At 36.6% G+C, this 27,856-nt stretch overlaps 2 protein-coding genes and 1 non-coding gene across 6 annotated transcripts; all 3 read right to left on the bottom strand.

The window, feature by feature from the left end:
* Nucleotides 1–598: 598 nt before the first annotated feature.
* On the bottom strand, nucleotides 599–23,005 carry dtx4a (deltex 4, E3 ubiquitin ligase a). 3 transcript variants are annotated; one of them, XM_051899873.1, is made up of 9 exons: nucleotides 22,662–23,005; nucleotides 21,278–21,495; nucleotides 18,436–19,414; nucleotides 5,805–5,866; nucleotides 5,495–5,656; nucleotides 4,226–4,287; nucleotides 3,741–4,061; nucleotides 3,483–3,572; nucleotides 599–2,485 (listed from the first exon to the last, which is right to left on the bottom strand). In XM_051899873.1, exons 2-9 carry the CDS (start codon nucleotides 21,486–21,488, stop codon nucleotides 2,258–2,260), a joined length of 2,115 nt encoding a protein of 704 aa, XP_051755833.1. In that variant the 5' UTR covers nucleotides 21,489–21,495; nucleotides 22,662–23,005; the 3' UTR covers nucleotides 599–2,257. The 3 variants fall into 3 exon arrangements, with proteins under 3 accessions (XP_051755833.1, XP_051755834.1, XP_051755835.1); XM_051899874.1 differs by lacking the exon at nucleotides 22,662–23,005 and having other exon boundaries at nucleotides 21,278–21,645; XM_051899875.1 differs by lacking the exons at nucleotides 18,436–19,414; nucleotides 21,278–21,495; nucleotides 22,662–23,005 and adding an exon at nucleotides 6,591–7,246.
* Nucleotides 23,006–23,261: 256 nt separating this feature from the next.
* Nucleotides 23,262–23,333, bottom strand: trnaa-cgc (transfer RNA alanine (anticodon CGC)). Its single transcript has one exon. It is a non-coding gene; the product is annotated as a tRNA-Ala (tRNA).
* Nucleotides 23,334–24,343: 1,010 nt separating this feature from the next.
* si:ch211-119e14.1 (cilia- and flagella-associated protein 251) lies at nucleotides 24,344–27,402 on the bottom strand. 2 transcript variants are annotated; one of them, XM_051899904.1, is made up of 2 exons: nucleotides 27,261–27,402; nucleotides 24,344–25,644 (listed from the first exon to the last, which is right to left on the bottom strand). In XM_051899904.1, exon 2 carries the CDS (start codon nucleotides 25,640–25,642, stop codon nucleotides 25,010–25,012), a length of 633 nt encoding a protein of 210 aa, XP_051755864.1. In that variant the 5' UTR covers nucleotides 25,643–25,644; nucleotides 27,261–27,402; the 3' UTR covers nucleotides 24,344–25,009. The 2 variants fall into 2 exon arrangements, with proteins under 2 accessions (XP_051755864.1, XP_051755865.1); XM_051899905.1 differs by lacking the exon at nucleotides 27,261–27,402 and adding an exon at nucleotides 25,775–25,956.
* Nucleotides 27,403–27,856: the final 454 nt, after the last annotated feature.

The following is a 27,856-nucleotide window of genomic DNA, read 5'->3' as shown; positions in this document are numbered from 1 at the left end:
GATAGATAGATAGATAGATAGATAGATCAACAGAACAAAAGAGAATTTGTTCTGATACTGATCCAGGGTTATGTAACGTAGAACATAAAGAGCATTAATTAACAGGATGGATCATCTGCCTGTAGAGGAAATGCCCTGGTCTTAGGGGGGACCAGATGGTCTGTTAATTTCGTGTGATGTTAAATTTTAATTCAGATAGAGAGCAGCCCTTTTGCCATATTAATGGGTTCCGTCTAGAGCTTATATTGAGAAAACTGAAGTAAAATGGCTGTCCACCAATAGCTTTATCAAGTAATAATATTGCGTGTTTTTGGACATTTCAAGAATTATGCAAAATAATTGTTTAATATTTATATTGTGCATATTAAACCGAGTTACATATATTGGTACTGGATCGGTCATAAGCCACAAGATATTACACCACGAGTGTGGATCATGACTTCTTTTGATTTTGGTTTATAATATTTTTTGCTAAACATCGCCCCCTGCTGAGTATGATATTTAGTGCCTGACTGACATTGGTAAACCATGCAAAAAGGGCCACATTTTGGTTGAGGAAAAAAAGTTAAAAACTGCAGCCAGACAACCCAAACCAGCATTTGCTTTTCTTGAGTACCTTTAATATTTATTCAGTATTCCAGCAGCTATTTAATATGCAAGAGTTGTTTTGTACATTTTATATTATACAGCAACATTAGTTCTCCTAGCTCCATTCTCTGTCTTCACAGTTTTCGTCCTGGCAGCGATGCCATTTTCACTGTTCTCTCCATAGCAACTATCATGAGGAACTTGGCTGGACAATAAATCAAATCATACAAGTGCAATAAAAGAAATTAAAAAAAATTCACAGTGGAAAAAACCTAATAGCTTATAAGAAGAAAGTTAAAGTATATTATAAAAAAAAAATGATACAAGAAAAAGAAATACTCATTTACTTCCACAACATGCTTTTGGATGCAGGGGGAAAGAATTGTGTACATAAAACACATACATACAGCACATCAACTATAAATGTAAGCTTACACATTTGCATGTACATACATGCAGACGTTTCGTCAACAGCTTTGTAAACAGGTCCACCATAGACCTACAGAGTACCGACCAGAAAGGCAACCGGAGACAGTTTGTCCACAGGATAGAACTTCAACAGACTTAACAGGGTAGCTTAGTTGCTTTTTGTAACCATTTAAAAGGCCAACACCTTCATCTTTAGAGAATCTAAACCTTATTGGTTCCTAAATTGATGATGTCACAATAAAACACCATTAATTGAGCTTGGCTCAGTTTCGCACACAGGCCCTGTTCGTAATTCTTCGGTCTCCGACAGCAAATCCAATCACAAAGAAATGAGTTAATATTTTTCATTAAATTTGTGCGTTGTCCGTCCATTGGCCGCCAGTCTCAACGTTTCTTTAATACTGATTAACGAAGCAGTTTCAGTTGAATGTCTCTCTCTCGCTCTCTCTCTGTGTGTCTGGAAAGAGATTGGTTCCCATCCCGAAATGAATGACAATACAGGTTTCTCGTTTCGACAATATAAAATAATGTAAGATACAATAAAATAAGTACAAATATAAGTGGTTAATGTAAATACTGCAAACATCTCGAAAACTATGTTGTCAAATAAATACCATGGTTATTACTGGAATGTATATGTTAACAAGTGCCACTATGGGGCAGTAAACATTCACGTTCCGGCATCTAAAACTGCAACTGGAGCTTCAAAGTTGGCAACAAGTGGCGGCCTCGGTTACACCAAGGACGTAATCGCCTCTGCGCCGAATGATACAACTACATGCACAGAAGTACCTTTGTTTTGCGTATCCTTCACAGAACTACAATACATTAAATGGTTGAGCAGACACCGGCATCTATGTCTGCAGCCCACTAGCGACAAAATTGCACTGTACAAATCTAGTTTTTGTGGGGAGGACGTTAACGGGTCCTTTGAATTTTCAAAAAGATAACGGCTCCACCACAATAGCGCGCACAGTGCAATGTTGTTTGTTAAAGTTCTTGCAGCTGGCTGTCCCACTTCTAACAGGCTCGTACAGTTTCTTTAGCACTAGGAGGGCTAATATCACTGAAAAAACTGAGCGATGATGACTTACAAACCATTCAGAGTCCCTTCATTGTTTTGTTTTTTTGATTTCGAAAGTGTCTCAGGCATTCTGAGAAACAAGAGCTGGGAATTGAATTCAGATTTGGCAACACTAACACAAAAAAACATCCAGTCTTTGTCGTCCGACTTGAATTTTCAGTCCCTCAGACACTCTTCCTCAGTGATGCCTTGCGCCCTCAGCTCTTCCAGGACGTTGTCAAGGTGGCCGGAGTCTGGGTAACCGTGGCCGGTCAGGTTGGAGCCGAACTCGGTCTTGTGATGCACCTCGTTCCAAATGACCGTATCCGTCTCGCCTGTAGTGCTGGATGTGCCCACCGAGAAGATGAGCCGGCGGTCCCAAGCAACCAGCAGCAGCTTCAACACCTATTAGAGCAGGGATTGTTTAGAATAAAAGCTAAAAAAATGGAAAATGTACATTAAAGAGGACCTATTATGCCCTTCTTGATTTTAATTTTGGAGTCTACTAATAGGTTTGTTCAAAAAAACACCTTATTTTTCACATATTTGTTGCAGCACCTCTCTTCCCAGTCTGTCAGTATTCCCAAAGACTATAGAATAACACAAGACGCATCACTCATATTATTTTGAATGGGAGAAAGTGCAACGTGCAATATGGCGGAAGTCCCGCCTTCTAAATAAGAGCCAATCGGCGATTGGTAAAGTCATCGCGTCACTGCAGCGGCCGTTAGAAGCTCCGGTTCCTATAGAAACAGACGCGCGTTTCCGAAATGAGACACAAGAGACGTGCACTTTCTGACTGTGCATGTGCATTAGCTTGATCCAGCCTGAAAAATACCGTTTTTTGTCATGATTCGAGCATTTAGAAACAAAATTTATGAGACAGTTGTCAGATTTCATTGGTGATTTCAAATAGGAAATTTAATCGAAAGCTTGGCAAACAGATGTTTCCCCATTCAAAGAGATAGGAGCTGCACTTGCATGCCCAAGAGGCATTTCAAAGATGGCTGCCGAGTGAAATGAATTGTCCTAAAGGGACTTTGGTAACGCTCTATTTAGTTCCTGTCTCTATGAAGCCCAACCTTTCAAAAAGCGCAATGTGCTCTGATTGGTCGGTTGAACCAGTGTGTTGTGATTGGTCAACCGCTTTGAGTGTGTTTGGAAATAACACGCTCTAAATGAGGAATACTGTGTTTGTTCCTGGAAGAAAACTCAAGACTACAATGGAGGCGTTTCAGGGAGTTCAGAAACAGTGCGCACTGATATAGAGAATAACTCCCTTTGGAGTGAATTTGCAGACCTTTTTCATGCCCACAGTTGAAAATGTGAAAAAAGCATAACAGGTTCTCTTTATTAAGAGCAGTAGGCAGATAAATGAGACTGTGAACGTCTGGACACTCACCAGACGGCCTTTCTCACTGTCAGGGAGGTAGCAGTGTCTTGGAAATCCACGTGCTGTGAAGGGCTTCCCAGGGTTGGGATGCTCTGGACCCTAAAACAATCATAAACAGAGCTGTTTAGACCTACATTGTAGTTATATAACATATGCATGCAGTTATATAACACTGCAGCAGTGCAATATACGATGTAGGTGGCACACGCCAATATGAATGGATGCTCTGGTTTTTAACAAGCTCTATTTTAAGTGAATGACTCTTACCTGAATGCCAGGGGGTATGTTGTAGATAATCCGGATGGTTTTGCAGTCAGGGTGTCCAGGAAGGGAGTGAGGAATGACATGGTATTCCATCTTGCCTGGTGGCTGGTTGCCGGTTTTAACACCGTAGATGGTCTTGCAGGTGGGACACTGAAGGCTGCCGTCTTTGTTGCCGTTGTTGTACATGGCCACCAGGCACTGCAGGTGGTACTGATGTCCACACTGAGACAGTCGACCGACCGACTCTGCCCGAGAAATGCCACCGACACCTGGGCCTTTATAGCCAGATGGCCCACAGAGAGACTCCATACAGATAGTGCAATCCTAAGAAAGATTCAAATTGATAGAAAAAAAGAAAACAATTAGTTTAATTGAGTTTAGTTAATCTAATGAAAGATATAATTATTTTTTTAATTAAAATATTTATAATTGTTATATTTCAATTATAATTAAAAATATTTTAAAAAATATCAATCATGTATGTTCACCTCCTCGGGTGGGTTGCGGACTTTCTGGAGATATCTTCTAACAACTTCTTCTGAAGTTCTACCTGCTCAAATGAAAGAAAAAATAAGCTAAAACAAATAAAGATTTAGGAAATAATCTGTCACATATTTTATTATTATGTGGTATATATTGTTTATATATGGGTCACTGACGTGACGGGTCATTTTTTTTGTCCAAAGACCCCTAAATATTAAAAAACAAAGATATGACATCCAAAGTATATAAGGTAGTACAACTAGATCTCTTTTATTGAATCCAAAAGGTTTTAAATATATTTTGCTACATATAAAGGTATTTTAAAGTTTTTTAAGTGTCAAAAGGTCATTCGGTTTAACCGCCCAAAGGCCAATACCGTCATTTCATTTGTGATTAAAATATCTTAAAATGCAATAAATGTATATATTTTTTTATTGTGGTATGATTTGATGACATCATATCAACATAGTGCAAAATGGTATTAAAATTATATGTAGAAGTCGTTGCTTTGCCGTGAGAAAGAATGTCTGGAAAAATGAATTTCATTGATGTCATTTGGAGTAACCAATATAAAGGGACCATTTTGGATCAAGTCATGCAGTCAATATCATGTGACAGGATGTGACATCATTCAGACACCTGCAAAGGACCACGTGGTCGTGAAGTAAAGTAACTAACTCTCTCTTAACTATTTGAAAAATTCATGTTTTCTCTTGCTCATACGCACGTCCCGAAACATCAGGTCATTCGGTACAACCGCTATAAAACATGGAAAATGTTGTAATATTTTAAAAACTTGTACTAAATATAAAATGTTTGATTGTCCTTTTGCTAGCTAGCTAGCAAGCTAACTAGCTAGATATCAGCCTGTTAGCATTGTTTGAAAATATTGTCATTTGGTATAACCAAAAGTGTCATTTGGTAAAACCGAAATTTTGGTTAAACCGAATGACTTTTTTGGTGACAAATGTTGTCCATCTTTTAAAAAATTATAAAATCAGTGTTAACTGATTATAAAAACCACATAATCTCATTGTTAACACTAAATAAAACTTCAAAATTAATTATATCTCCATTATGTTATTTTACACTTTTAAAAACCTTATTCGTCAATGACCCATATACACAGACTACTGGTCAAAAGTTAATAAAATTATTAATTTTTAATAATTAAATTTGTAATATTATTATTTTAAATATATTATATAAATAATTGTATTATATATATATATATATATATATATATATATATATCATAATTGGCATAACCTAACCTTTGCGGGCCTGCTTCTTTGTGGTTTTCCGGCAGCAGTGGCCGAGGCCTGGCACAGGTTTGATGTCACTCTTGCTGACAGGTGGGGGGTGGAGCACAAGTTTGGGTGGGCGGGTCAAGCAGACTGGGAGTCCAGCGGCACTCATTAGAATCCCAGTGATACCTAACCAAAGAGAAGAGAGAATTCCATCTGTTTTGTATCCATCTATTTTTAGGTTGATTGTCTTTTGTTGCTAAATGATCCCAAATATGTTACTATATTTAATCCTCATCAGTCACTATTTATAACTTATTTGCATAAAGTTTCTTACCTGCCAAAGCTGGATGGACAGGACTGGATCCATTTAAGTTCTTCACTGGGACGGTGGGGACTCTATAAAGACATAACAAAAGAAATAAGACATGACACATGCTTCCACTACGCAAGCAACCACTCACCAATCAGAAACACAGACACGCACCACAATGGTCTTATCGATAATCATAATCTGGATCCGAACAGAAATAACCATGTTGTTGTCACAGCTACACCTGCTTGCGTATCACACCCATCCAGACCCGCAGACATGCCGAGTCATGCTGCAGTATGTAAACCAGGTCACACCTTCTGTCAAACTAAACTGGCACTGAATCAGCAGACAACAGCAGTGTGTACTGCACATCAAACCCTCACATGACCTGACAACCTGTTGCCCATATGTGGAGATATTTAGATTGCCAGTGTTGTACTTGGTCAAACAATTATGGCATCTCAACTCAACATTACAGAACATATGAGTAAAACTACAAATCTTAACCAATAGGGAGATTTTGAACAAACAAAAACTACTGTTTAACAAAGATGTTGGCATATAACTACCAATAAGGCAACTAATGTAAAGTTGTTCTTATGTTAAACTTAAAAACCAAACCAAAAGGCAATAATCATTGATAAATGACAATGTATTTGGGGTTTTTTTCCCTAGAAAATTTTACAATAGACTACTTTTCTGCACTTTATAATTGAGGGTTAGTTGTTAAAAACCAATAGAGGACTATTAGCTTACCAACTATTGAACAAACAAAACAACTAGAGCAACGTGTTCAAAGATACTCACTGTTTGACCTTGATAACAGTCATGTCTCAACTATTCCGATTATCTCCAAAGAAAAATTTGAGTCAAAAAGGGAAAAGCAAGAGTAATGTTTGGAATCTTCCTTGCGTTCTGCTCTCAAACTTCTTCAAATGTTTCGCAGTCTCTGTACTCAGTAAGATTGATTTGTTTTCCCCCTCTTGAGAGCCTGGAATCAATGCAGTTTTGTTCACATATATCCCCTGTCTCTTTCTCTGAGTTGTTCTTCTTCTGGATGAGGTTGTCTTGCCTCACTCTGTCAGCCGTCGCTCTTATAGTGCTAATCCTCGAGTTTCCATCTGTTGACAAGCAGCTAGGAAAGAGGTGATCCACGTCACAGAGACCAGGATTACCTCTCAACGTCACACACTGACACACCGCCATAAGGTTCCATCACACTGGCACATAGTGCAAGATAGTTGTTCATACACACACACGCACACATCCATACCATGTGTGTGTCCTGCACGAGTTCAAACATTTTGGTCGTATATGGGCATGCACAGTCAGTGACTATATTGACATAGACACAAGGATATATATGGATGAATCTCACAAAGTCTGTCAAGAACATGCCGGGGATCTCACCACAAATTTAAAAGAAAAAAATCATAAATTATATTATATAAAAATTAATATAATGTACTTAAAAAAATAATATAATACATTGTCATATATACAGTACAACCAAAATTTATTCAGACACCTCATTCATTAATGTCAGATAACACTTAAGCAAAACATGGTCAGGTCAAAGTTTTATCAAATATATCAAAAAAATCAAAAAGGTCTGAATAATTTTTTGTTTGACTGTATATATATATATATATATATATACAGTATATACATATGCTATATATATGCTGTCAAATGATTAATCGGATCCAAAATAAAATTTTGTGTTTACATAATAATATATGTGTGTACTGTGTATATTTATTATGTATATCTATATACACAAACATACATGTATATATTTAAGAAATATTTAATATAAATATTAATATATTAATTAATATATTTAATATATAAATATATTTTTGTTAAATATGTGTGTATTCACATATATATATATATATATATATATATATACATACACACACACACTAATATATATATATATATATATATATATATATAATGCTTATTTTTTAAGTACATGATATTAATTTTACACATTACACATTTTATACATCATGGTAGTAAAAGTTTCTGATTACAAATCAAAAAGTTTTACATCATAACAAAACCAAAAAAAAAAAAAAAAATTATAAAAAAATAAAATAAAATAACCAAAACTTGTTTCTCCTTCAGTTTTTTAAATTATAAAACAATGATTAAAAAGTACTCTTAAATTAATAGTAGAATAACCATTGAAAAGAAAGAGAATAATCAATATCTCTCTCTCTCTCTCTCTCTCTAAAATATATATATATATATATATAAAATATTTGTGTAAAACATCTGTATGCATTACAATAATGAAAATCTTGGGAGAAAATGTGCTTAACTGCCATGAAAATAATGTCACAATGATAAAAATCTTAACTGTCACAAAACTTGGCTTATTTTTATTTTGAAATGTGACCTGGACATGTTTTTGCAAGATTCACTTGGACAATATATAAACCCAAAGACCATGTGTAACTGTCCAATCATGGTACGGGATGTTTGGAAAGCAGAAGTGATCAGTTAAAATCTTTATCACTCTGATAAACTTTATCTTTATGATAGTGATTACGGAATGTTTAATCCCTCTCGGACGGAATCACGTTACAAGGTGGGGGTGAAATCGCTTGAATCGTCACCACCTTTTGCCCCACTGGAGACAGCCCTGGTCACACCGAAACCTCAAAACACAGATCAGTGTGCCAACATCAGCTAATGCGTTCACAGCAAGGTGTGAAGGTACATGGTGCCACCACCAAGATGAAAAATGAGTAGAGGAGGGAGAGCAGGGAGTTGGTGTGCATGTGCTGGGTGGGGGTGAAAGGAGGCGACCGGCAAATCTTCAGTCACGTTTGCTGCTGGCTAATCTAGCGGTATTAGCACAGAACCCATATGGCTGCAGGCGTAAGCACAACTCGCCTAATCAAACCACAGCCAGATGTAGCCACTTACTGACAAACATGAAGAGAGCAATGAAACATGGAAGGGAAACAGGGAACAGGTGGAGAGGGCAGGAGGAGGGGAATCTCTAACGTCAAGGGGTTTTGCTTAGCTTGATGAAAAAAACTCACTGACAAGACTTTCGACCTTGATCCGGTCACAATCCTTTTTACTTTTTAGCTTGTTTTAAGAATGTCGACTTAATCCCATTTGCCAGCCCTTTTGTTTGTGTTATAGTCAGATTGTGATTTATTTCTGTGATTATTCGTTTATGTTTCATTAAAATACTCTGGCATTAGATGGTAGTACCATAGTGTTTTCATATAAACCACAGTGCTGAATGATACACAGTTCAGATAGACTACAATGAAAGGTTTGAGGTCTCTAAGCTTTTTAAATGTTTTTGAAAGAAGTCTAATGCTCACCAGGGCTGCATGTATTTGATCAAAAATATTTCACAGTAATATTGTTATATATAATATTACAATAATATATAATATTTCACAGGAATATTATTGTGATTTTCAATAACAGTTTTCTATTTTAATATATTTTTAAATGTAATTTATTCCTGTGATGGTAAAACTGAATTTTCAGCATCATTACTCCAGTCTTCAGTGTCACATGATCCTTCAGAAATCATTCTAATATGCTGATTTGCTGCTCAAGAAACATTTTGAATAGTAGCGTATAGCACATAAAACGGTTAGTTCCTGTCCTTGATTCTGATTGGTCAATAGCTTCATTTATTCATGATAAAACACAGCTATGACCGCTTCACCCAACGGTTCTGTGTATCACTACACAACACCCTTAGCAACCACTCTTAGCAACGTCAACTGTATGTTCTCAATTGATATTGTTCATTGAAGCTTACTGTATTATGTAGAAGAGTGTTGTGAGAAAGAGATTGAGTGAGCGAGTTTACCTGCGTTTAGATTTAGCATTTTCCTTCAGATCAGTCCTATGTTCATAATAAAAAATCTGTTTAAATGTCCGATGTATTATCTTGTCCTTTTAACAGTTAAGGGGTTTTCCCGTGACTGACAGCACTAGTCAAAGCATTTGTCAGTTGTGTCTTGTTCCGTGTTCACAACAATTCAGTCTTTTCAATGTAAAAGTCTTCATTACTGACTGACACACTCATAAAGACAGTCTTTGCTGCCATCTAGTGGCGTAATAATGTTAGTTCTGTTGCTGCTCACGGTCAGGGACTATTTTTTCCGCAGAAGGAAGGCTTTTAGTGAAAGTTCACTTCATGAAAGTTGCACTGATACATATTTTTGGCTTTAATATTTGTATTGTGTGGTAACCATTTTATAAATTTACATGTTTTACTTATTTACATGGTACATCAAAGAATACCATGGTATATGTCCAAAAACACAATATTAACAAAAAAAGGGAAAGTGAAACTTGTAAATCTATATTAATATTTTTAACTGAGTTAAAAAAAAAAGCCTCACATGATTTACTGCGTCAGCAAAATCATGATGCATATTGGCCAAAAAAACAACTAAAATCAAAACAGTAATTATCTGTCGAAAAAGGCATGTTTTGTGCATTTTGTGTGTATTATGTAAGTATAATTTAAGCATGACAGTATCATGACAGTAGTGCTTAACTGTACAACTAATGTGCTAAAAGAAAATAGAATTAATGTACAATCAATCAACAATTGTCTTACGTCCATTGCAAGTGTACCTGGAAAAGATCAAGGAGGTTTACAGGTGAAGGTTCATGTTAGAGCGAGAGAGAGATTTCTCATCAGTGACGTCAGGCTCAATTACCGTCCAGCTATAGGTGCCATATGGGAGCCCTGCTTTCACCCAATGCCTGCTACAGATAGAAACCCACCTTAAAAAACTAAGCATGACTCAAAGAAGAATTGAAAACACTTTCAAGGGGATAAACGTGGTGCCGCTAACTTGTGACATACATACCAATTTCTAGTGGTGGCAGAAACACAACTGAAAGTGAATAAAAATAAAGAACAAACAAACATGCAATCATTGTGACAAACAACTAATCATTGTCACCATCAACTAAACACCCGCAAAAACCGACTGGCTGAAACTCAGAAAAAAATGTGCAAAAACTGTACCACAGCTTGTCACTGGGGCAGTAACCTTAAAAGTACATCTATTTTCCTTATCTACCCCTTAAAGGTTCATAGTAGTACCTTAAGGTATGTATTGCTAATCTAAGGTACTAATATGCACCTTTTAGAGGTAAAAAAGGTACAACTTCAGTGTACTGCCAAAGTGACAAGCTGTTGTACCTCTAAACCGAACATTTTTTTACACATTTTTTTTTTACTTGCTTGCTGACTGGGCCAAGAGTTTGTGAGACCAATCCTGACTGTAGTAACAAATGAATAAACATTTTCATTCCTTTACTCGGGCATCTAAGCTTTTTAATATTGACTTGGTGATAAAATGAAAAACATATATACAATCTAAAATAAAGTGAAATAAAATGTTACACTTTTGTCTGAATTTTAAGGTCTAGAAGTACGGTATAATCCAGACATTTCTCAGACTCTCTAGACATACAGAGAGAATTTTATTTCTAGCTCCCTCTAGTGGTTTAAATATAAATACTTGAGACCTGTTAAGGAATGTTCAGGGTTCTGCATCTGCAGCACTCTGCTAATTACTAAAAAATAAAAAACACTCAGCTCATCGTTTATTTTGTAACAACTCATAAAAACATAGGTACAGTATGCACTTGCATATCTATGGGGAAATACTTTTAGGAGAGTTTAGGACAAGAAGGTCTGTAAGCCATTAGCATTCCCATTCATTTTAAGGAAGTTATTTTATCACACTAGTTTCACTATTGTTTAAGTTTTATGTATCTTTTGTATTTATTCTTGTGCAGTGTCTTAGGTTCATTACTGTAAAGATGATTTTTGTCTGTTTGCACAAACTGAGGTGGAAGGTGAAATCATTTTCGGTGGTAATAAAAAGCAGCACGGATGCTATTTAGGACCTCGACTTGTATTTAACCTGGAACATATCAGCACAAGAAATAAGTAATCCTGTCTATTAGAACTCATTAACAAATTATATGATAATGTAAATATACACACTGGGGTCCAAAGTTCTCATAACACAGGTGGAAATGTTTCTATTTTGCAGATAAAATTTTAAAAAAATAATGTTACAGTGACGCATTGCTGCCACATAAATATATTTTCCACTCAATTATGTCATAATAATGATGTTATGTCATTTAAACAATATATTTTCTCGTAATAACGACATATGTCATAAAAAGGATGTTTTAACGAGATATTATATAGTTAAAATGACATATTTCATACGTCTCTTGTAACATATTTTTAAAATGTACTTTATTCCTGTGATGTCAAAGCTGAATTTTCAGCATCATTTCTCCAGTCTTCAGTGTCACATGACATCTAATATGCTGATTTGCTGCTCAAGAAACATTATTATTATCAATGTTGAAAACATCTGCATTTTTTTCAGGATTCTTTGATGAATATTAAGTTCAAAAAGATGTATTTGAAATTATTTTTTGTGTCTTTAATGTCACTTTTGATCCATTTTAATGCATCCTTGCTGAATACTGTATTTCTTTAGAAAGTAAAATAAAATCTTTCTGACTTTTGAACAGTAGTGTATATACAAAAGATATATATAGGCTACTGTATTTATTATTCACAAAACCACAGAACTATTAGATGATACTGAGCATTCATGATTGCCTTATAAGATGTTTCTTTGTGTGTGCATGCTTGTAAAAATCTAAACCACATCCTGATACTTATCAGTATGCCAGAGCACGCCTAAATATGTTGTTCGTTGGCTCACTTCACTTTTCATGGCTCACTCCTCATCCCAGTCATATGCCACTACGCATAAACCTTCATCTGCGTTCCTCCAGTGTCTGAGACAGACGTTTGTGTCTACAGGACAGCGTCTGAGTCTTGCACAAGCACACACACACTCAAAACAAACACTTGCTCAATCAAGCAACTATTCCCAAACCTCCTTCACACAGACTACCAAATCTCTTCCCCCTCCTCTGTCTTTCCACTGACATCCCCCCCTTTAACTGCATTGTGTTGCAAATATAAAACCCAAGCTGCCGACTGCCAACAAAGGTTGCCTTGGATACGCACTCGGCGCACACACACGCTCTCGAAAACACTCACACAATAGAGCTAAAGGGGCCCCCAGGAATGAATGGAGCCTGGGAACGGGGAACAGGGAGAACAAGACCGAAAGAAGGAGGTGGGAGTCTAATGAACGAGACTGACCTGTTGACACTCATGGTGGACTCCCATCGACTAGCTACGTCTAGAAAGCTTCCTTTCATTAACTATTCTTCTGCCTTCTCACATGGAACCCACAGGCCACACAGTTTTTCCAAGTGATGGTATAATGAGATATACACTACTGTTCAAATGTTTGAATTTAAATTTTAAACAGAAAACAGGCAATTTTAAATTATAATCACATTTCACAATATTTCTGTTTTTACTGTAGTTTTAATCAAATAAATGCAGCCTTGGTGAACATAAGAGACTTCTTCCAAAAACTTTTAGTAGCACAAGTGGAATATAATATAATATGGCTTTTACTTTCAGAGACTCACACGTCTTGATCCTAAAGTCTAGTATAACCTAAGCATGATCCTCGAAACCTATGTTCTGTTCCAGACGTCGGTCGGAGTAGAGTTAATTTCATTAACAATGTTCATTTATGTACGTAGACGACCTTTTTTCATGACTAAGACGAGACAACACCAACCCTGATAACACGTGTCACGTAGACGTCTATTTGATGTCTGCATTTACATCTGCCAGATGTATTTTTAAAGTGTTTGCTCATCTGCAACAGGTCTCTAAGACGTTTCCTGTCAGTTAAATAGACATTTAGAAAACATCTTTAAGATGTTTATGGTTTAGAATGTATGTAAAACTGCTAAGATGTTTATGAGATGTTTGTACACAACAGATGCTTTCCAGACTAAGTGCTCTTTAGCAGACATCTTAGAGACGTACCTGTGCTACCATTAAACCATAATTAACATGCAATATCATTGACGAAAAAAGACAAGACTATGTAGTTAAAGGGTTAGTTCACCCAAAAATGAAAAGTATCCCATGATTTACTCACCCTCAAGCCATCCTAGGTGTATGACTATCTTATTTCGAACACAATCGGGAATATATTTAAAAAATATCCTTAGTCCTCCAAACTCTATAATGATTGTGAAGGGGGGGGCCTAATTTGGAAGCCAAAAAAAAAATGCATCCATCCATAATGAAACGGTAATCCATATGGCTCCAGGGTTAATAAAGGCTTTTCTGTAAGAAAAGTATCCATATTTAAAACTTTATAAATTCAAATATCTAGCTTCCGGCGGACGACCATACACATACTGCGCAAGTCGACTTGCGCCAAATGAGTAACCCCTATGACGCAGGATGTCGGAGTATCGTAAGCTTAGACGCTTCAAACAAATAGGGCTGTGCAACAAACTCAAGCTCCTCTTCTCTTATATTGAAATCCTCCGACAATTCTCTTTATAAATTCTCATTTTAGATTTCTAATTCCTGACTGGTGTTTGCTCTATTCTCTGCACTTCCGCGTTCGTCATTACGTCGTGTGTCGGGTCATCTTACTCTTCCTCCGCTGCAAATCAATGCGTATGGCCATCTGCCGAAAGCTAGTTATTATAGTTAATAAAGTCTTAAATATGGATATTTTTCTTACAAAAACCCATCGCTTTGCTTTAGAAAGCCTTCATTAACCCCCTGGAGCGTATGGATTACTTTTATGATGGATGGATGCATTTTTTTTTTTTTTTCAAAATGTGGCCCCCCACTCACAACCATTATAAAGCTTGGAGAACAAGGAAATTTTTTTAAATACTGTATATCTAAGAAGATAATCATATACACCTAGGATGGCTTGAGGGTGAGTAAATCATGAGATAATTTTAATTTTTTGGGTGAACTAACCCTTTAAATAAAAACTTTACCAAAATATATTTTTATTTTTGTCTGGAAAAAAAGGAGACGACAAAATTGAAAGCTTTCATGCTTGCGGTTGCCAGATGTCAAGAGTTTAAATCCCCCAATCAGAGCTTTTCTCTTAAAAGGATACATTTTCTGTCCAGTGTTTTACTTAATCTTTGCAATCTGGCAACCAAGCTCTCTCTACAACACAGAAGAAGCGTGGATGATCTGAAAACACCGACAAACAAGTAAGCTGGAGTTTAGCAATCTCCACTGAGATATTGTGCTCAAATGAAAGTGTCATTCAGTCTGTGTTCCTTCACGAGCCATTTGCGCTGTTTGCTGCAACTAAATCTGCGATCAAACCTTCTCAGTGATGAACTGTAATAAATCCAAACATGGATCTCGACTGTATTGTTTGCAATTGTGGTTGCTGAATAAACGCACTTAAGCAACTTCTGTGTGACAATGCAAAATCTTTTTTTGCAATAATAGAAAAACGTTAAAAAATTTGCAATTTTTGAAATTAATATAAATTAGTCTAAAACTAGACTAAAATACACAGATGTTTAGTCCACTAAAACTTGACCTAAACAAAAACAGGATAAGGTTGACTAAATATGATAAAAAACTAAAAAGTACATTTGACTAATTTAAAAAAACAGCTGAGAAAATTAACACTGTCGGATGTAGCTTATGGTAAATATTAGTAACAAGTGCTATTATTTGACACGTGCTACAAATACTCAACTTTAAATTTTCCATCTCTGACCACAAAGTGCCACTCATGCTACTTTCTCATGATACAACCCGTAACACCAAATTCTCCCAGTTCCACTTGAAAATAACCAATAAAACACTGCTTTAAACGTCACCTTCTTGGAAAATGTCAAATGACGAAAAAAGTTGAGGTTGATGGGATCGATCCATTCTGATGTTCAAGGTTTTATGTTCGACCCCAGTTGCTGTTCCAGTGATTATCTTCAAGTAGGTAGTGAGAGAATTCTGGTGTACTGATTACTGAGGTCCGGATCCAAAAGTAAAATGTGAAACGAGAGTAGAAGCAGGATAGAATGAAATTCAGGTTTGGACCAAGCGTTAAAAACACTACAGGCCAGCAGTGCTAAATAAAACTTTCTTACTTTTAACAGGCCTAAATGTGTCAATCTTTCAAGTATTCTTAAAACACAAGTTTCTTTTCTTCAAAAATAAACTATTACAGAAGTGAAACCGTTTCACATCACAGCACAAGCCTACACACAAACATAACAAATGAACTAGTAATGTAACCCTTTATAACAAGAAAGTTGATGTATTGGATTTAAGTTCTGTAAATTGTCATGTTTATATTACAGTATTTTAGTCGGTTCCCAAAAGTGAAATGCGTTCTGAAAACAGCAATAAATCTGAGCTAACTATCTCTGTGTACACATCCCAGAGTGACAGACTTTCTGTAAATAGTCAAGGTTTTGACATTTGAGGCAGCAGAGATTGAATTCAAGCTAAATCATTTAACAATCTCATACTTTATACACATAGAGATGCAAGTACAAAATTTGGTCTTTGCAAGCATTTTGAAAGTTAAGGTGTGGTCACATTAGTGAAATTTGGGCCAAATTTCATTAAAGCAAAAAAGCAAAAAAAGGTCCAAAGGTCCATTGTCAATAGTGTAGCAAGTAAATGCATGAAGCACACTTTAGAAATCACTTTCAAACCAAGCAGCTTTCTGTTGCTCAATGCTGGGAATTTACGTGACTAAAGAGAACACAAGCAAAATCTGCATGGGTAACTTTTTCGACCTCACCCAAAACTCCAGATCACATGGATTTCTATTAAAATGACTGGATTTCACCCATGAAATTTCACAGTGCAACAGTAAATGTGACTCCACCTTTAGTCAGCTGTATTCAGTAGCCAACTAACTTGGTTCTCATACACTGTTATTTAAAAGTTTAGCTAAGATTTTAATGTTTTTTATAATTTTCTTACGCTCACCAAGGCTGCGTTTATTTGATGAAAATTATAGTAAAAACAGTAGTATTATGAAATATATTACAATTTTAAATAACTGTTTTCAATGTTAATATGTTTTTAAACATTTTAAAGGGATAGTTCACCCAAAAATTAAATTCTGTCATTAATTACTCACCCTCATGTTGTTCCAAACCCGTAAGACTTTCGTTCATCTTCGGAACACAAATGAAGTTCTTTTTGATGAAAACTGAGAGATTTCTGGCCCTCTATAGACAGCTACGCAACTGACAATTTGACGCCTCGAAAAGTTCATAAAGAGATCGTAAAACTAATCCATATGAATTTAGTGGTTTAGTCCAAATTTTCTGAAGAGACTCGATCGCTTTATATGATGAACAGATTGAATTTAGGCTTTTATTCACATATAAACATTAATCAACTCACACATCAGTTGTGTAAATGGAAGCTCAAACATGTTTGCTTGACATGCAAGAACCAATGAGGTTCATTCTCATGTTACGCAGCACATTTGAGCTTCTGCAGGAACCAATGAGGTTCATTCTCGTGTTACACACCACGTTTGAGCTTCCGCAAGATGTTTGTTCTCACGCGTCAAGCCGTTTCGGTTGAGCTTCTGTTTGTGTTCGCTGATCAATGTTTATATGTGAATAAAAGCCTAAATTTAATCTGTTCATCATAAAAAGCAATCAAGTCTCTTTCAGAAAGTTTGGAATAAACCGCTCGATTCATATGGATTAGCTTTCCAATCTCTTTTTGAACCATGATCAAGTTGCAAAGGCAGTCAATAGAGGGACAAATCTCTCAGATTTCATCAAATCTTAATTTGTTCCAAAGATGAACGAAAGTCTTATTGGTTTGAAATGACATGAGGGTGAGTAATTAATGACAGAATTTTTATTTTGGGGTGAACTAACTCTTTAATATTTTTGTGGAAACCGTGATTTTTTTTTTTCAGGTCTCTTTGATGAATTCAAAACAGCAAAAACTTACTGACCGCAGACTTTTGAATGCTACACTCTTTAAAATAAAGGTTTTTGCATTTATGGTTCCATATGGAACATTTAATATCCATGAAACTTTACAAATGTACAAATGTTTCTTTATAGTAGAAAAGGGTTCTTTAGATTATTAAAAAAAATCCTTAACACAAAGGAAAACATAATTCTTTTAAGAACTGTTTAGTGAAAGGTTATTTGGAAAACCCAAAAAAATTGTTCTTTTATGGCACTGCTGTGAAAACCCCCTTTTAGAACCGTTATTTTCACTTAAAGTCCCCGTTATCCCTTAAAACTCATCTTTGATCACCAAAATGACATATTTAAATATTTTATCCTTGAAAAAAAATTTCTTCGTGCCTTAAAATAGCTTTACATCTCCCTTGCCTCATTTAGTATATGCGATTCTATGAATATGCAAATTAGCCCCACCTCCACTCACTCACACCAGTTCAGAGATCCACTAATTGACTATCACACGTTGATGTGATTGGTTACAAGGTAATTTGAGTTTGTGACATGAGAAAAGCCAGCGATTTCAAACCGCGTCTTTGGTTCACTGCAGTTTTAAGGAGAAAATACTCTGCAATGGTGTTGACTTATAAATTTGCACATGGTTTGTCTTAAAGCATATTAAAAACACCACACAGACATATAAACAACATTAAAAACTTGATTTTCACCACAGGGAGACTTTAATTTACAATCACAGGTGGCTCCAGTTGTGACAACTTACCCTGATGCAATGAGTGCCCGTGACTGTGCCATGGCGATTCTCTGCAGGGCGGGGCGGCTAAGGCCTGCCAGACTACTGCGAGGTGGCACCGGGGCAGCACAAGCTGCTGATGCCGTGGACACAGGACCCAGAACACGAGCAGAGGGCGTGGGAGCGCAGGTGGTCGCTGTAGATATAAGGGCGTTGGAGGGTGTAGGTGCTGTAGGGTTGGACACAGAGGTCGTGTGGGGTATGGTAGAAGGAGGCGGGGGTGGCGGTACAGCAGGTGGAGGAGGACGGTTAGAGGATATCGACAGGGCGGCAGTGGCTGAACCCAGCAGAGAGAGGGAGTGTCCAAAGCCTCCGCTAGCACCCGAGGTGGAGTTCCTATGTGGCGAGAGGACTCTGGAAAGGGAAGGAGGGTGAGGCAGGGTAAGAGAGTAAGAGTGTCCCCTTGATGGCGCCTTTGGGCTCGGCGGCTTGGGTATTGGTGGTGGTTTCCGCCCGAGAGTTTGTGCCATGCTAGGGGTCTTGACGCCCAAGACTAGCATACACTGCTGGCAGGAACATGGTTGACCCAGTGAAGTAATAGCAGAAGCTGGGAGAGCTCCACTGGGATAGGCACTGCCATTCCCTCCACTAACCCCTGAAACTCCCACCCCCAAGAGTCCACCACTTCCGGCGGACGACCACGCGTGTGGCTTAGGTAGTGGGCCAGAGACGAGCGGGTAGGCCAGGTCTGAGCGCCTCTGGATGCGCCGGCGCCGTTGCGTCTGTCCATTGATCTGCGTCATACTCTGCAGGTCTATAAGGTAGCAGAAGCCCAATGGCGTTAAGTCCAGCCAGGGCTGCTGCCGGTCCCGAGCCGCCTGGATGGCGATGCTGACCTCTGTGTCGTACGCCGTCCATGAGCCCGAGTCATTCTCCCATTCCCACACCCAACCCTGCCCCGGAGCCGACCGCGGGTCATAGAAACTTCGCCGCACGGGTCTTAGTGTCCCTGTAAGGAAGAGCAGAGGGGATAGTTTAGCAAAACTACTTTAAAAATGTTTGACAAGCACAGTTTTCAGTCATGTGTTGATGTGTTTGTTGATTTGAATGGGAAGAAACAGGAACCCATAAGACTATTGTTCATCTTCAGAACACAAATGAAGATATTTTATTATGAGCTAATAGGATAATTACATTTTTATATTTTAATTATGAGCTCCATGTATGTGCGTCGATCGGTGTTTATATATAAATAGCCAGAATTAAATCTGTTCATAATATAAAGCTACTAAACCGCTTGATTCATTACTTTTACGATGTCTTTTTGTCTTTTTTGGTTGTGTGGATTTACGATGGCTAGACAAAAATAGATAAATTATAAAATAATTTTATTAATGGACAAATAATAAAAATTGAATATCAAAAATATCTTTGTTTGTGTTCTGAAGATTTAAAGCTTTGCAATGACATAAAGGTGATAACATGATGACAGAATTTTTATTTTTAAATAATTATACTTTTATTTAGCCAATGGCCCATTATTAAAATGTTATTAAAGTTATAATAATTTTATTAATTAATAATTACATCATTATTTAAAATATTTAAATTATTATATTACTGAATTACAATTAGTTTATGTAGTACATAAAAAATAACACAAATATAGCACATCATACACTGATGACTCATGATTGTTTTTACGGTCTTCTAGAGGTACATGTTATTTATAATTTAAAGGGAAAGGGGCTTTCTCAATTATAAGAGCGTATTATTGGACAAAATAAATTGTATACACGTGTAAAAGATGAGTCATCCATATTAATTGATCCACCTGGGATGCACTGAAATTTCAGCAACTGAAAATATTCAATCAAAAGAGCAAGAAAAAAAATCAGACAAAATAGTTTATGACGTTTAATTAGTGCTTCTCCAATTATGTGTTTTGACTGCTTCAGTGTCTATTTTGTGCACACAATGAGGAAAAGCTACAACAGGTAAATATCAGTAGTGTTTATGCTTGAAAAAAACAATGCTAGAGAAGCAATATGTAAAATTTGTGGTGTCTGGTTGCCGAAAAACTTTACTACGACTGGTTTAATTTATCCAATTAACCAACTACCCAAATGTAATTACTTCATTTTCAGTTTGCAGCAAAACTATGCGTTAGTACTACAGTACAATTAGTCTCAGGAATTTGACAGTCCATAAACTATAACACAAAGGTTATCCATCCGACCCCCTTTCATGACCTCACTCTACTACCATTCATTTTTCCATCTCCTCCTCCCTCTTGTTTTTGGAGCGATGGGCCGCTACCCTTCGCCGACCCTATTCTCTCCATTCCTCCATCTTCCCATGAAGTCTAGTCAGCCTTGCACAATGGCCTTTGTCAGCATGGGTGATAGAGACTCCCAAAATTCTGACAGCCAACAATCCACCCCTTTGTTTCGGCTTCACGTTGCCCCTTGTTATAGGTTCAAATCATTCCTTCATTCTCGCCAGCAAAGCACTCATGTGCATTTACAAAAATCATTAAGAGTTCATGGCAGAGCCACTTGAACTCCACATTGCATGAGACATACAAGTGTGAATTACAAACATGAAGCTTAAAACTCTATCAGTGATCTGACTTGAGAAAAATGAAGAGGTTGTTGCTGAAATGAAGGTTTTGAGGCCCTGCCCAACCTTTTTCATCCCACAGTGATCTTTCAAAACATCTGCAGACGTTTGCCTTTAAGTCATCACAATACAGAGCTGAGATCATTAGCGCATTTGATTGATCTAAGAGCTAAGGCATCATATTAATAAAATACAATAGATGAGCAAGAAGCTGCATGATAAAATCATGTAGGATGTCGTTCTCTCTCACCGGTATCTTGCCGAAACTGGTGCATAGACTGCAGGTCAATGATGTACGGCGATAGACGCGAGTCGACCTGGCCCAGCACCACGCTCCCGGCGCCGCGAGGGTCGCTGCGGATCACCGCCTCGATATGATGGGACACCGCCGGGCTGTAGGGTCGCCAGCGCCCGTGCTCGTTCAGCCATTCCCAGACGACCACGGCCGAGGCTAACAACATCTCATACCTACGCGAAGAAAAATAAAGTCACGTCCACAATAATGATATATGATAGTGTCTTGACTTAGTTCATTATTTTGCAGCGATTAATTCCCGTGCACAGCACAGGTGCGTTTATAAGCAAGCGATGCATTTGACCACAAAGGGAATGTTATGCAGCATGCTGTGGCAAGCCATTTTAGCATTTATAACTAGTATCTACTTTCTAGTGCACGTTACTTGTGAGTAACCTAAAAGTGACTAGTACCTCTTTCAATTTCACTAATAATATGTATACTCCTTACTTATCGGCTACTTGTCAGTATCATTACTAGTAATCATTCCAGCATTACTTGCATGCATTTATTCAACACTGGTACCCATTTAAGTGACTGTTTTATCTATCTCAACTGAAAATAGAAATATATTTCCATCTCAGTAGTCACAATTGCTTTTAATGGTCATATGTATATCTTACTATTAAGTTTATAATGTTATTAGTAACAATTGTTATACACATAATTTAGTGTCTAATAACTAGGTTATTATATTTGAACTGAACAAGAAAATATGTAATAGATCCAAGCAACAACTGTACAAGAATTAGTCAGTAAACTGTAAATTATTAATATCTGAATCATATATACTATGAAGTTAATAGCAAAAATCTGAAATGTGTTACTATTAAACAATGACTTGTCACTTTAAGGAAAGCGACCAACATCAAATGGTAGCCTACTATAACAGTACTAGTGATACTGAATAAAAATAACTGAAGCACAAACAGAAGACTGAAGTAGCTACTTACTAGTAATAAAAATCAAGTATCAGTAACATAAAATAGACCATGTAAATGTTATAGACAATAAATGTTAAAACCGCTTGCCACACATGTTGTGTTACATGCAAGACATTTTAGTAACGCATTTCTTCCATTGCATCCTTAAAATGTCCATTCTCCGAGAAATAAACCTGCAAGGCAGGTGTTTAATTCTGTTTGTCATCGTAATATTAATTCTCTTTAAATATAAAATGGTAGCGGTTCATTTTGTCATGGTGGCTCAGTTACTTGTTTTATCTGTCAATTACAACATGTTCACAACCCCGATTTTCTAACTGAATGTGCAAGCACACGGGAAAGCAAAAGGCCCGTTTTCTCCCAAATGCGACGAATTAAAGCATGCAAACACTCACCAATAAGAGATCGTTCGTGTTCACTCGTTTGCATTCAAATCATTGAAGAAGGAGGTAATATTCCTTGGGCGAATCCATCTTAACTTGAGGAAAAAGTATCCATGCGATATAACAATAGTCCCAGATTTTTTTTTTTTCACAGAGAAAAAGGCAAATAGAATTATTGTATTATTTTGATTTAAAATACACAGTCGACGCAAAACGCAGTTAAAGGTCTCTTAAACGACATGGCTCATTTTACCTACTGCCATGTAAAGACATTTAAATGTTATTCTTATTCTAGTAAGGAATGTGCAGGATTCTTCGATTGTTTGCGTGCGTCTGCCTGTGACCACGCCCACTGTAGGCTAAACTGACCAATGGCGTGGCGATTACGACGCCCACTGACGTTTAACCCGCCAATGGTTTGCGCAGGAGTGCAACTTCCGACTCAAGTGTCTCCTCCTCAAATCTTCACAAACGTACGTGCATTCGATGTTTTTCTACAGATATAAAATCAGTAAATTCAGTGACTGTCGTCGCATAGACTTAAGTTAAAGTAATTTTGTATTAGTACTTCACGTGTCCACTATTGTTTTCTTGAAAGAAAAAAAAAAGAAGTGGAGATGCCGGGGATTGAACCCGGGACCTCATACATGCGAAGCATGCGCTCTACCACTGAGCTACATCCCCGTCTGTATCAGCCACCTTGAAATCGAGGCTATAGTTGTAAAACTGAACTTACCTACTGATATTTTTTCAAATAATTGTTCAAATAAACGAATTCTTTATGTTTCTGTGGTTTTGTTCTAACCCGGTTCTAGCAATTTAAACCGAAAAATGTTGACTATCTGCTTCAGGCCTGTCTGTTTGGACATGAAACTAAACTTTGCTGGACGCAACATCGAGCATCTCTAATGTAGCCTATAGGAAATTAAGTGCATTATACTAATTTATTATTATTATATTAATTAGTAATTATAATGTTATATTCCAGGACTGCGGGCCTGTGATTGTATTTTAGTTAAATGGAACAATTCAGTATCTATATTTATTTTAACTTTAAAAATTCATTGTCTTATTTACAATATTAGCACACATTCCTTATCATCATCTTGCCTCAAGCCATAAACCTTGCTCAAAATGACCGACTACGATAAGAGAGATGTGGTTTTCATGGTTGCAGCCCCAAAATGGTTGGTGGTTTGACGCTCTATTATGCTACATCAGGACGAATGTTTTGTCCAGTCCACAATTGTCATAATGCACATAAAGTCACTATGAAATCAGATTAGAGAATTATTATTTTTATGGAATATTGCAGTGTTTATTATAAATGTTTAATATGTGCACAACATTTAAAAAAAAAAAAAAAAAACTGAATGCGCCCATGTAATCTTGAATTAAAATTACCTTCCCTCCCTCTTGCAGCGACATCTCTGATGATGTGTTTACTAGCGCGAGGGCGGGACAACCTGTCACTCACATGAGATCGACCAATAGCAATCCACAACAATCCAATCAATTCCCCTTGGACAAAATCAAGTCCCACCCTAATCTCATTTGGATATAGACTATGACTATGGCAAGTTTGTTTCATGCCAATATTTTGAGGTTAAATATATTCTAAACACGTTCTTGACAGGTTTTGTGAGATTTTCACTTTAGTGGCAACAGTGAGATCATATTAAAATACTAGACAATTCTGAAAATCACTTTATTGTCATGAAAAATATTCTGTAATGAAAAAATATATACATCTAATAAAAATGTTAACAAGTTTGACAATGTATTTTTGCACACAATCAGCATTGGCAGAAAAACAACAGGAAGTGGATAGAACAGTTTACAGAAAGGGTGTGGAACTGTTTTACTGACTTTTAAAGTTAAAACCTACTGTATATTTGATAGCCTACAGAAACTTATAAGCCCTCTAATTTATCAACATGATCAAAACTTGAAAAACCGGTAGTATACATTCAAATATGCCTTCCTTTGTCGAAATGATGCTTTATACATTTTTTCCTCTTTTTTTCCCCAAGTAAAAGGCCTTTTAATATAATTCTAAAAAAGTTTCCCTTCAGGTAAAATTTCAAGATTCTGAAGCAATTTAGGTTTACTTATCCAAACATAACTGCTTTACAAAAATCATGTTAAAATATGAGTATCAAACATGATGCTCCACAAAATCGATTTGTTTTAAACATTTTGTCTTAAGGTTCAATAAACTTTTTTAGATTTTTATGTCAGGCTTTACAGGGTTCAACTGACTCTTAATTACATATATAAAAAAATGTTTTGTGCTGCCCACTGGGCCACAACACCTGATTCCCCGCCTATTAAATTCGAAAGCCATGTGTCTGTGCTTTTCATAAAGCAGTCAAGTCATTTTCCTCATTTCCATCTTTGTCCTCCTCAGACCAAATTGCGCTACCTCTAAATGGCGTTAGATCTACGAGTAATCCCACTTTCTCTTCGTTCTTCACTTCTTCACTTTTCTCCTCCTCTCCTGCTGCTGCTCCTCCCTCCTGCTCCTCCTGTTTCTCCTTCTCTTCCGCAGCTTCGTCCTTGTCACTTTTCTTTTCCTCCCTCTGCATCCTTGCCCTCTCCCTCAGGTCAACGCTGGAATAGTCACTCGAAGAATCGTCCCCGCTGTTAACATTTTCCTGCTGTTCTCCCTCCTCTGCGTAACTGTCATTTTGTTTGTCATGACCTTTGCCCTCTTCGTCCCCTTCATCATTACCTCCTATGTTCTCCTCGTCATCACGGGGTTGAGGCCAAATGTGGACACCAAATCTGTTTTCCACAACCCCAACTCCTTGTCTCAATCGATCCCGTAGGCCGCCGGGGGCGAAGACTATGCGCTGGACGGTGTACTGTCCATTTGTGTCCGCATTAAGCTTTTTATAAAAATACACCAGAGCCAGAGCAAGTATGATTAATAAGAAGAGGAGGACAAGGACAGTTGAAGTGCTGCCACTCATATTATCTGCTTGTGTCATGACTAAAAAGAGTGGAGAAAAAACAGGGAGAAATAATGAAATAAATCAATCAAATGTATCATTTAATTACACTGCAGGTCAAAAGTTTGAAATAATAAAGAGTTTTAATGTTTTTAATGGTGAAATACTCACCAAGGCTGCATTTATTTGATGAAAAATACAGTAAAATCAGTAATATTGTGAAATATTATTACAATTTAAAAGAACTGCTTTATATTTGAATATATTTTCAAATGCAATTTATTCCTGTGATGGAAAAGCTGAATTTTCAGCACCATAACTCCAGTCCTGAAGTTTGGGCTAAGTACGATTTTCTAAGAAAAAACAAAAAAAATCAGCAAGAATGCATTAAATTGATCAAAAAGTGACAGTAAAGACATTTATAATGTATCAAACAATTTATATTTCAAATAAATGCTGTTCTTTTCAACTTTCTATTCCTGAATTTATCATGATTTTCACAAATATATTAAGCAGTCATGTTGTAAAACTGTTTACAACATTGATAATAATAAGAAGCAGTATTAGTAACCGAGCACCACTAATAATTGATAATAATTTAACACAAAATTAGCATATATTAGAATAATTCCTAGTGGATCATTTGACACTGAAGACTGGAGTAAAGGCTGCAAAAAATTCAGCATTTCCATCACATGAATAAATGACATACATAAAATGTATTAAAACAGTCATTTTAAATGGCAATGATATTTCCACAATCTTACTGTTTTTAGTGTATTTTTCATCAAATAAATGCAGCCTTGGTGAGCATATAAGAGATTTCTTTCAAAGAAATTAAAATGATTGTGACTGAAAGTGTAAATTATACTTTCATAAAATTCCAAATAACCTATTATTTATTCAAATAATTATTATTATTTTTTTTAAAAAGCTTTAGCTGGTTATTCAGCAACTTGCAACATGTTTTATAGAGACCATGACAAGCTGTGGCTTTTTTGCCCACACAGACACCATTCTCCCGCCATGCACAGTTTCATATTAAAACCTCTGAAGTGCACGGAAGTAAGCATGCTTGCATTATTTTTGAAAAATTGGCAGGAAATCACTTTAGCTTTTCGTCACTGCTCTGCAAATGAAAACGTACTCCTCTGTGACACCCTTACACACCCTAACAATGATTATTAATTCCCATGTCTAAATAAATGAGTTTCAACCACTTAATAGCACTTAACAGCAATTCACAAGTTTTACGAATGCAGCTGTGCTGCTCTCAAACACGGCCCCAGTGGATGACAGCAATTTTCTTACACGGCCAAATGTTTAATGTGTCTGTGTGCCAAATTAGATCAAATGCCAATTGTTGTGTATGAAACAACCTACATTACATGTTTTCTAAATCTCAAGCATAATATGTTATTTCTTACAATACAGATCGCATAAGAATACATAATATGAATTCATAACTGTCAGATTGTAATTTGAGCATGTCTATATATATAGTATTACTAGTATATAAATAATATATAGTGTAAAAATACATTTTTGGATATAACATAAGTGCTGTTCGTATTGTCAAAACAAATCAAATTCAGCACATGCCAACAAAAATAAAAAATAAAAAACATCAAAAATCCGCTAAATTAAAATAACTCACCTTTATTCAACTGTCCTTAAACCCATAGCCACGCATAAAATAGAACATTCAAATTTGTCTTGGTCATATAGGCAGGAAAGAGGGGCGGGGAGAGGAGGAGGAGAGAGAGAGAGAGCGAGCGCACTGTCACACATGATTAAAAAGGGTGTCATTTTGACAGTAAGGTCATGATGAGAGTCTTGGTTTTGATGTTTGTTTTTAATTTATTTACATATTTATTTATGGGATGCACATTGTTATTAGTGGGCAATGTTGAGGTAAACGTAATAAAGAAATATGCATAATAATTCAAAAATAATAAATGTGGCTTTTTTCCCTCTTTTTTGCTCCTGATACCTTGGTAAGTTGAAAATATGCGCATTTTATAGTATGGGAAAAAAATGCAAAAGAAAGCATGTGCAAAACTAACTTGTATAAGGAGTCGGCACAGGAAGAGCTCAGTGTGGAACACAGTTTCCTTTAGCTAGAGATTGTGAGATGAAGCACAAGTCTCTCTCTCTCAGACCACATCCTGTTGTAAATGTCGAGCTTTAAGATGCTATGAACCGTGAAAACACGAACGCTTCACCTCTTGTGCAGTGCAGAGAATGTAGCAA

Source organism: Ctenopharyngodon idella, chromosome 7, assembly GCF_019924925.1.
Source record: "Ctenopharyngodon idella isolate HZGC_01 chromosome 7, HZGC01, whole genome shotgun sequence".
Taxonomy (NCBI): Eukaryota; Metazoa; Chordata; class Actinopteri; order Cypriniformes; family Xenocyprididae; genus Ctenopharyngodon; species Ctenopharyngodon idella.
The sequence above is the reverse complement of the archived record's forward strand: the minus strand, read 5'-3'. Positions and strand labels throughout refer to the sequence as shown.

Coding starts and splice junctions, on each gene's coding strand:
- si:ch211-119e14.1 (XM_051899904.1), bottom strand. CDS start 25,642: ATGACACAAGCAGATAATATGAGTGGCAGCACTTCAACTGTCCTTGTC.
- dtx4a (XM_051899873.1), bottom strand. CDS start 21,488: ATGTTGTTAGCCTCGGCCGTGGTCGTCTGGGAATGGCTGAACGAGCAC. Junction 5,657..5,804: donor TGTCCATCCAGCTTTGGCAG/GTAAGAAACTTT, acceptor CTCTTTGGTTAG/GTATCACTGGGATTCTAATG. Junction 3,573..3,740: donor ACATACCCCCTGGCATTCAG/GTAAGAGTCATT, acceptor TGATTGTTTTAG/GGTCCAGAGCATCCCAACCC.